Source organism: Macrosteles quadrilineatus, unplaced genomic scaffold (assembly GCF_028750875.1).
Source record: "Macrosteles quadrilineatus isolate MER2022 unplaced genomic scaffold, UCM_ALF_1.0 Scaffold_4__1_contigs__length_99947679, whole genome shotgun sequence".
NCBI classification, from domain to species: Eukaryota; Metazoa; Arthropoda; class Insecta; order Hemiptera; family Cicadellidae; genus Macrosteles; species Macrosteles quadrilineatus.
This window is the reverse complement of record NW_026542597.1, coordinates 25,941,219-25,952,016: the sequence shown is the minus strand read 5'-3', so window position 1 is coordinate 25,952,016 and position 10,798 is coordinate 25,941,219. Positions and strand designations below refer to the sequence as shown.

Sequence of the window (10,798 nt, the reverse complement as noted above, 5' to 3'; positions counted from 1 at the left end):
CAGTCAATTTTTCCAATAATTAAGTTCCACTCACAACTTAACTGTACATATTCTTACAACAAACCTGTAAATGTTCGAAATGACAATCGAAATGCTGTAAATAACATTGTTTACTATTTGTAAGATATGCCAAAATTTGTGCCGAAATTGAGTGTTACAAAAGATAAATAGAGATAAGCATGTGTACATATGGGTCTAATGTTCGTGGACTCACATCCACATAGATCCGATTCTGGAAATTCGGTTCATAAAATCATAGAAGAGATATTTCAGTAAATGTTCCTTAGTCTCAGAGTAAATTACCTCAAGTTAAAAATATCACTGTGTAAATTCTGTGGGTGTTGTGTGTATTACCTTCGAATAGTTGAAGACTGGTATTCATAGCATATGTCTCCTTACTTGCATTGAATCATAAGTTATGTACTAAAGTATTTGGAAAAAAATTATTAAAATATGTTACTGTACAGTAAATACATGTGATAACTGATCATCCGACTAAAGTTATATATAAAGTTTTGTACTCAGCTGAATTGATGGTGTGTATTTGATTGTATAGCTGATAACATAACGATTGGGTATTTGCTGGAAACAGGACAAAAGTAATTTTTTTCATAATAAACTAAGTAAAACCGAAATAAATGAAATGAAAATATATGTTGTAAGTGAAAATCAGAATTAACTGTAGGCAAATTTATTTTAAATTGGATAGTGATAAAATGTTTCATATGTTCATTTCAAATGGTCTATACTATGTTTAGTAAATGAAAACATTTGTGAAAAGCTGTTGATTATTTAGAAAATTGACGTGCACATTTTTCTACTTCAGGATTATTTCTTACAATTTGTAATAACTAGACTAAGCTGGTTGATAAAGAAAGTAAAGCCAAAATAACTTTTAAATGAAAATGTAAGTTAGTTTGTTTATTAGATGTGGCGACTATATAAACACTTTGAAATTAGGAGGAAAACACAAAGATTTATGCTAGATCGCAAGACAGCATGAGTTATGAAAATATTCCTGCATTGGCTTCATAAATTTGTGAAACATTTGTGAAAATCCCCATTGAAACTTTTTTTCCTTGATGTTCAATATGAGTTAAATACGATACGTAAATAAAATGTTAACCACACGATGATTACAAGAGCTAAATATGTTTTGAGATTATTTCTGTTAACTTGTGATTATTTTAAATTCACTTAATTTAATTTACGCCATTCATCGCAAGGAGAACAGAAATGTCTTGCAGCTTCAAACTTTAAACCACTATCAAATTTCCGCAGCTAACCTTCTTCTTGTTGATGTTGCTTGATCAGCATGGCAAGATAACAAGATTATACTGATAAATCAACTTGTAAACTTACAATTAATATGCACGATGCCTAAAGACGTTTAACCTTTAGTTTGTCAGCTATGGAGGGGAAACAGTTCAGTTCCTAGGGTAGTATAACATGTCACAGTGAAGAAACGACGACGCACATTAGACATAACAAGGTTGTTTTGTATAAAATATAAATGTTAAAATGTACGACTAAAATTATTTGTAAAATAATATTAAAGTTTGTATTAATTAGTTAAATATGAAATATTGTTGAGTTTTATAAATAAAAACAATAAATGGTAAGGTTTCTAACAGAGCCTATTATTTAAGGCTTTAATTCCATGTTTAATACGGGTATTTGATGTACGACTGAATAAAGACATCCTCATAACAGTGTGTTTATTTCTCCCCTACACAGCTGATTGTTTGAATCCTCATAACAGTGTGTTTATTTCTCCCCTACACAGCTGATTGTTTGAATCCTCATAACAGTGTGTTTATTTCTCCCCTACACAGCTGATTGTTTGAATCCTCATTACAGTGTGTTTATTTCTCCCCACACAGCTGATTGTTTAAATCCTCATAACAATGTGTTTATTTCTACCTTACACAGCTGATTGATGAATGTGAAATTGGAAATAAAATTATAACAAGTGCAAGCTTTTGAGCATTTTAAAATCAACTGAAAATGGTTTAAAATTAGTGGGGTATAATTTAATGCTATCTGTTTTTATAATGTTGTTGTTTGTATTCGCTGATTTTAAACAGATGTTTCTGTCTCTTTTTATGGGTATACGAGAAACCCCATTTGGCAACGGGAAGAGGACGTGAAAGAGAATAATGTTGCTATTTCGACTTGGCGTATGAAATAGTCACATATTCTTAATTCATTTTAGAAAAAAACTTACTACCTTATTTTACTACCTGGTTGGAGTTTACCAGCTGGTGATATTGTCATATGTTTTAATATGAATTAATTGTCGATATGTTTACAGTTCAGTTTGTTTACTCAAATAAAATACACATCAATTTTTCAAAATATGTCTAAACAGTTTATTCTATTAATATAATAAACCACAACACTACAATGGCGCAGTCGAAAATATTGATTTTAAGTGTAGCTCATTTGACGGGACGACCGAAGATTCGATTTACTGGTTTGAACGCTTGAAGATCAGATTAAAGTCTACGATATAGCCTACATAAACAGTTTACGCAATTGAATCAGTTGATGTAAACAACTGTTTTTAGGTAGGGAAAAGCTAAAATATAAAATTGGTTGCAATACATGGGCCATCCACCACTACTGTGGTTGAAGTGACCCAACACACTAAGGAAGTTATTAAGATTATATATGTTATTTACTTTTATGATAAATTTGTTAACCAAAAGATTACTTTCATCGCAATTTATAGCTTTTTTCCATCAACCTATATTTTAAATTATGTTTTAGGCTATTTTTTTGTCAAAACAAATCTTATAGTTAATTTTTTAATTCCAGTTTGTGTACAGCATGAGATATCGAGAACATTGAAATATTGAGACTGGGAAGGTAGCGACGTCCTGTAATCCAACTATTAGGAAGTCACGAATTGTGGATATTTATAGGCATGCACTGTGGATGCGATACTCCCTGGTGTGGATTAACGTCCGCACTAGTGAGTACTACGACTATCCGCAGTACTTCCCGATAGTTAGACCAATTCGTGAATACCAAGGCAAAAATGTGGTTCGGATTCCACTATAAATTGTAGGTCCCCTAGTTTCCATTAGCTGTATAGGCTATTAACTAACAGCTGTGTCTAAGGAATATGTCAGCCTTAGTCACTAACAAGACTACAAGATCGCGTCACTCATCCTACACTCATCTCCATTCATACTTGGCTTAAAATACTTACTTTGTATGGTCGCCATTTCATTGAAAAGTATTAAAGTATTATATTACATGGCCTGCTGTGGAGTCACCAAAGAAGTATAAACTCATTATCACACGGATCCATCGTCTAAATGGAAGTTAACTCAAATTATTGTAATTTGTTTATGTTTGAAGTATTAAAATTGTTTTAAACTTGTTGTAGGGAAGGAATATACAGAGTCCTCGAACCCTTTACCGACATTTTAAGGTATCATTCCTGGACCAAACTATCATTTTACAAACTCCCAGAAAATTTGTACAGAAACCATTTTTTTCTTTTCTACAACACTTGTTTTGTTCGTCAATGGCTGTTCGTGCCAAAACGGCAAGTGTCGTCCCCACCCCTGGGCTTCGGGGGTGTGAGTGGCACAGGCCAGTTAGGCACCAACGTTCGGTCGCGTCGGTAGTCGTTTTCAAGCATTACAATTTCATTCATTTTACATATCACAATCAAGTTTACATTTCAAGTTTCATGTTACATATTTTCATTTACTTATTATCATTTATACAGTAGCATTATCATCATATTTCAATAAACAGTGTTTTACTCCAGGTGCAGTGTTATATTTCAGCTCCATCAAACCGAGTTCATTACATTACATATTTCATTACATTCTGTGCGTCTGCGTACATCGCGGTACGTACATATTTTGGTCCTTCGAGCCGGATATGAACCAGCGACCTATTTGGTACATTGACTAATGGACAAATACCTATTTGAAGAAAACTTATTAATTTTGTACACTTTTAGTTTTTAAATTACGGTACCGGTAATTTTAAAACTTTAACGACATAAAAGCTACATATATGTGCAAAACTATTGTTGTGATGTTTTTATTTATATCTTATTACTACAGTAACTTCAACGATACCAAATTTACGAAAATCAATTTTTAAATAAGGGAGAAAGAACACTAATTGTAAGATGCAGTTTATGAAACAATATCTACGAACATTGGGTAACATCAGTGCTAGTTAGCTAAAACAATCAGCTGTTTTGATTGTTGGTTGTCTGTCTAAAACATGGCCTTATCTTTTTACCGTTGTACCTTTTTGTGTTATATGTTTAAAACTTTTAAATGGTCACTGTTTTAAAACTAAACACCATAACAACATAATGTTTTTTCAAAATAGGTTTGTTTCATAAATCTATGTACCAAATTTAAATTCACTAGAAAAAGTGGTTCGTATTTTTTTTATCGTTGTAAAAAGCAAAATAGCGGTTTTGTACGAGTGAATTTTTAGTTTTGACATTTTTTACATGACATTTTAGGTTGGCCATGGTCCAGAAATGATAAAATAAAATGTCAGAAGAGACTTAGGGGACACCCTATTTGAAAATTATTTTAAGGAAACTTATTTAAGATTTTTCATTTTTGTAAATACTATTTTATATTAACTGTGAAATTTTACTTATTATTCACCCTTCAAATGAAAAAGGAAAGTATATAAAAATACAATAAAACAGTAATATTTCTTTTATTTAATTGCAGATCATATACACAAGTATAAATTTACCTTTTCTAAACTATAGGTACATGTTTAGAGGCACTTGCAATGCCTTGTAATGTCTTGGACAGCAGTTGAAATTATTACACTACGTTTAAATAAGTAATGGAAGCAATACGTACAGCTGTTCATCTACTAAGTTTACTGCACTGAGTATGTTTCATAATATATTTTGCTTTCTTAAATTTATCAAAAATCGACAAATTTATTTGCTTTGTATTAACTTTGCATCACTATTGCCATACAATGGTCTTTTTCATTTATAATAGGGGCTTCACAAACAAAATTTAGACTCATGCTAAGGTCGAATATTTTTTTTAATCAAAACAAACCGTCCAAACCACATAACGTTTTGTTACGTACATTGAATTTACGTTAAACACAACTGGTTAAAGCAGCAAAACTAAATCAATATATAAATCACGACATAAAATGTTGAATTATTTTGGTTTCGAGTTTCGATGTAAAAAGATACAGTGAGCTGAATTATTAAGCCCATATTGGAAGGAAGGAACATTTATGTGTAAGAAGGGCTGTTTGTTTTGGGGGGGATGAAGGCTTTTAAGGTGGGTGGGCAGAGAACTCTACTTTACACACACTTTTTACGCTTGGCTGACATTATTTTGTTATTTTCCACTGGAAGGTAAAAATATAATACTTATTCGTCAATAACTAAGAAAGAATACGTTTTCAAGTATTGTTAATGTTTCTCAAACATAGTTTACAAATAGCAAATAAATATTTCTCACTTATCAGTTCAACCAGTTATCATTTTGTAATATAAGGGTAGCTCTGTACAAAATTAATATACAGTATATTTATATCTTCTGCATGCATTTTTTTATCTAATTGCAAACATTTTAGACCAGTTAACAAAGTTTTAAACATTGATGTATATTTTTTTAAACTATATATATATTATACTGTTTAGAACATGCTTTACTATATATATATATATATATATCGTTTTATATAACTCATTTAAAGCAAGTGCTCATGTTAACTGCATAAAAAATTACAATTGTGTCATATTTTATACATTTTGTATATCCATAACATGCTGATAAATTGCTACACATTGCAATAAATAGGAACAGAGCTATATTACAGTAAGAGTTATTCATTTTATTCTATTCCGATGTCAATGAAAATGAGATAGTAAAAATATTATTTCCCAATTACCAGGACATAGAAGAATGCTGAGATTCACATTTTCATAGATTATCAACAATATATATTTGGAATATACGAGATTCCAAAACCAACAGAAGTTATGAAAAATAGGTGTAGCGTCTAGAATTTATTTTTATCATCTCCATAATCTCAGCACATAAACCTTAGTAAATACCAATTAACATACTATAAAGTAAACAAATATCATAACAAAATCAGGAACCATACAGATGCTAAAATCAAAGCTACCAGAGCAAATACAGGCAGTAACAAAAGTATTCCTATATAAATAACAACCAGCATTCCACGTTCACTCATCTTGATCAATATTTACAAATATGAAGTACATAAGTTATCACTTATGGAAAGTTTTTCAATAGTGTAGTTAACATCTAGATGTTGGAGGAACTCCTGATTTGTGCGGATGATACATAGCATAGCCCTTACATAGTTTTTGATATCGCTATGTGATTCTTATAAATTGAAGGATATCCAAAATTTGAGATTGAATTCTTATCCAAGAATTTTCCAGAATTCTTATCCAAGATATCCAGACGAGTCTCACAGTTCCACGGTGCCGGGCTCCTGGTACATTCGTTCAATCTTTGACTTGTTCTGTAACATTAGCCAACTTTGAGATATGTTTTGGACAGCTTCAATAATTGTGATAAGAGGAAATATTCAACATCCGAAATATCTGACTTTCAAAAACATATTGTGAAATGCGTTAAGAAACTTAAATCAGTAGTATTTCGCATTGGAATATATCAGGTTGAAAGTTTAAAACTAACTAAATATCATTTTAGCGTTGTAGTTTGTTAAATCTCATGAAGTACGACGTTTAATTCCTCTATTTAGTATTCAAATACTGTACTTATTTACAATTAATTATTCAAAATGGTTAAAACATTTAAATAATATACAATCCTAAAATATACTACCACTTACGCAAGTGACATAAGCACTATGTCTTTTACCTTACTAATATAAAAGTGAAGGAATCACATAACCATGAATACATTCAGGGTTAGGAAGGTGCCTAAAAATAAATCGCCCAAAAAAAGTAATGTTAAAAACTTTAAACACCCCCAAAAATAGAGTATCCTAAAAGCCTGAAAATTTGGTTCAATCTTAGACTACAATAACTTAATTCATTTGTTTAAATAACGTAGGAATTTATAAGACTGCTACATTTACCATTAAACAAATAAATTGGTAAAGAAACGCGCCTTCACGTTACAAATCTGGAGTGAGACAAAGTAATTAGAGTGAGACAATGTTAACATTGTCCACGCGAATGATGAACGAATTGGCCACTTTGCTTTCTCAAATCAGTGAGAGAAAATGTACATTGTTAGGTAACTGTAGGAAAAACAATTTGTCTTCCATTTACTGTAGTCTATTATCTTTGTCACTGAGGGCTAGGACATCATGGAATGGGCAACTGGTTTTTTTAGTGTAAAACTGATATTTCTTTCTAAATAGTTTCAAACATAGATCACATAACACCGTTCCACCGCGTTTTCTTCCCCGTTCAAACCCGTTCCTACTAAAGGAGCTCTTTGTAATAATAGCTCCTATGACGAATATAATAGCTTAAAAACTTTGTTGAATGCTGAGCTTACCTCTCCGTTGCGTTTCAACTTCTGCGCTGCCCTCGCTGACGCCACTCGTTGACTGAGAATCTGTTAAGTAGAAATCATTAGATTAGTTTCGATAAGCTCCTAGATATTCAAATGTGTCCAGTCTTACTTGCCAACACATCTTCCTAATTCTATGCATTGAATTGATCTTTACATTTATTGAATCGATATAAGATCACTATCCCCTCATTCTTTTGTGGAATTCTTTGGTTGAAAAGCTTGTGTTGGATATATTTCTTAAAAGGTAAAGCAAAGCAAGGGGTTAGCCGACAGTACAAGATCGAACTGATTAAGTGGTGGCACCAAGATGGTAGCCCATCACATCGACTTTTTGGCTTCCCGTCGCTTGGTATATTCCCTTGTCTGTGCTCCTACCCAAGGTTTTAGTCCTCAGTCCTTGAACACTAGGTGCTCATCACCAACTAAAACATTAGGATGACATGACGTCATCGAACATCATATGACTGTTTTGATCACCTGTTGTCTCCTCTGCTCCGCCTCCGCCAGTTTCTCCTCTAGTTCCTCCAATGTAGGAGGTGACGCCTGTTGCTCCTCCAACATCCGCAGTCTCTTGGGCGGATGTTTCTTGATGATGCTCTCCTCCTCCTCGTCCCTCAGAGGGATCTCGAACGCCAGACCCTGGGCTGCCAGCATACACTCAGTTAGTGGTATCCTAGATACTATGAAAATGTTGAAAAAGAAAACAGAGAGTGGAAGTTATCAAATACTTTATGTCTGTGAACCTTCATCATGCTAAGTTCCTACATCTCTCATTTGTCTTCAACATGACCAAGTACTGTACTTTGTCATTGCCCAAACCTTTCTTGTATTTCTTAAAAGAAAGTTGTGGACTTCCACGGTGGGTTTCCAACCAAGATATCTTTATGACTTTGAACCGTGTTGTGTATGAGCGATGTAAGATGCCGACATTTCGCAGTGCAGTTCTCTAGCTTCAGGACAACGTAAAGACCTTGTTCACATAAACACTACCCCTTACTCAAAAATGATCCTTACTTACTATCCCTCGTGGTGAAAAGTGCCTACGATGTCCTGAAGATCCCTTCACTATAGTGCGTTCAAACAGCCGTGGCACCTGAGGGATTAGGAGGCTCCAAGGGTTATGGGGTCTCCTAATCCGTCAGGTGCCACGGCTGTATGAACGGAGTATAAACACATCTACAGTAGAGGTGTATAGTCAATGATGAAACCCTGATCTCCGAAATGTTACTTACATCGCCCACACACACTTCAACCCAAGTCTCACAACAAATTTTTCCTGGTATTTAGGATGTTGCCTAATTAGAATCTTTCCTGGGACGAATAAATAAAACTATGTTTGGTATATACTGACGTGTACGGGCGGTGATAGACACATCTGAGGTGTCTGGGTCCAGCGGTATGACCGCGGACTTGGAGGAGTTACAGCCCATGTCACATCACCTCATATGCGGATCTGGAACAATCAATGATGAAAACATACAGTATAAATCTATTAACTTCTATACTATTATAAAATTGAGGTGGTGTCTGTCTGTCTGTCTGGGCAGCTGTCTCGACTAAAATGCTAAACCGATACAGCCAAAATTAAGCACAAAGTTGGTCCACATATTTAGGAATGTCATAGGCCTATTCACATCCCTGAGTTCCTCTCGGGCTACGCCCCTTGGATGTCCAAAGTTTTGAAGTGAGGTTTCCAAAAGTAAATATTAATTGGTCTCCATGGAATCATGAGAAAATTCACAATGTTTACCTTTAGCTTTGACATTAAAATGTAAAGAACCAGAATTTCCAAATGCTCATTTCACAATTTCAGACAGCAGATCCAAATAAATTAAATATATTTTACACAACTATGTGGTAGGATTATTGAATCTTAAGCTTTATGATGGATTATTTATCCTAAATCTATTTCAATTATTATGAAACTGATTTTTCTTCCCGTTGCGAAGCACGGGTACAGCAGCTAGTAACTGATAAGTTTATGATTGATAATTATTATCAATTGGGTAAACGCATGGGTTTCCTTCGTTATACGACTATATACCGTAAGACATACCTTAGGTATCTAAACCGATCAGATTTTCATCTGTAGGGGATTTCTGTAATTATTAAGAAAAAAAACACGTCTTTCGATATATGTAGTTCATTTATTCAAAACTCTTTTATAAAAGGACATGAATCAAACTGATTCTCTAAAACGATTATTTTTAGTAAACCATACATTGACAGAATCGCCAATATATTGTAACCAACCAAAGCAAATTATAAAAATGTTAAAAGAAAAAAGTAGTGTGTCTAGTATCATTAAAATCTAAATAGTTATTCAACTAAATTTTTAAGATAGGTTTGCTCAGTCAAATGTATGGAATTTTGTTAAAGGTTTATTCGTCGACTGGTGCTGGCATCTGGTGGAGTTACGGCCAACTATCTAGCCGCTGTGTTCAATCTACACTACCGACACTGCCAACTCATATCGTAACTGTTAATTGAAATCACACTGTTCACAGACAATATATCCACTATATAATATATTCAATACAATACATTCAATAGACCATCAACCATCCAATTGGTATGATATGAAACTTCGTTCCAAGTTTCATGTAAATATCTATATTCTAAGGGGTTACATTCTAAGGGGTTTTTTTGCCAAATATATTGAATTTGATGACCCGGGTCAACGAAATAGGGAGTCCCCTTAGAAGTCATTGTAATGTTATACGTTTATGAGATAGTTAATTAAATAAAGACATAACTACTATAATAATAGTGCTATTAGTATTTTGAAAATGGCCTTTAAATATAAAGGCCATTTTCAAAATACATCTTCAAAAGCCATTGCGGCTTGGCACACCAAAACTACAATTTTTCATATTTTTGTGTGAAAAGCTTAACCTTGAACTTGTAAGTAGTATCAACTATCAACTTAACACGACAGTTTACAGCAAAATAGAGTGGGCCTAAAGGAAACACAATTTTAAAACAACTTTAAAATAAGATTGTATATTAAGCTTTAAATTAGGTCATGAATAACATAACAAATACTTCACTACTGTTTAATATACAAGCATAACTAGCGTAATTGCCAAAACTGTTGAAAAGGTACGCGACATATGCTGCAACCTGGGAAGCAAGCCTAGAACTACTACAGTTCTATTAGTTTATACAGCTTATAAAGTATCAACCTTTCCACCGTTCCTACTAAATTAATCAACAGTAGAATTATTGGAACTAAATTA

At 33.2% G+C, this 10,798-nt stretch overlaps 1 protein-coding gene across 1 annotated transcript; it reads right to left on the bottom strand.

Moving 5' to 3' along the window:
* Positions 1-6,449: 6,449 nt before the first annotated feature.
* LOC128991452 (uncharacterized) lies at positions 6,450-9,015 on the bottom strand. The gene is made up of 4 exons (XM_054414342.1): positions 8,911-9,015; positions 8,037-8,203; positions 7,542-7,601; positions 6,450-6,531 (listed from the first exon to the last, which is right to left on the bottom strand). The coding sequence occupies exons 1-4, from the start codon at positions 8,987-8,989 to the stop codon at positions 6,478-6,480; spliced, it is 360 nt and encodes a 119-aa protein (XP_054270317.1). The 5' UTR covers positions 8,990-9,015; the 3' UTR covers positions 6,450-6,477.
* Between the last annotated feature and the right edge of the window lie 1,783 nt (positions 9,016-10,798).

What these genes read in the sequence shown, in the direction of transcription:
- LOC128991452 (XM_054414342.1), bottom strand. Translation starts at nt 8,989, where the DNA reads ATGGGCTGTAACTCCTCCAAGTCCGCGGTCATACCGCTGGACCCAGAC. An exon ending in GTCTATCACCGCCCGTACAC is followed by an intron (nt 8,204 to 8,910) that starts GTCAGTATATAC and finishes GTATGCTGGCAG; the next exon opens with CCCAGGGTCTGGCGTTCGAG. An exon ending in AGTTGAAACGCAACGGAGAG is followed by an intron (nt 6,532 to 7,541) that starts GTAAGCTCAGCA and finishes CTAATGTTACAG; the next exon opens with AACAAGTCAAAGATTGAACG.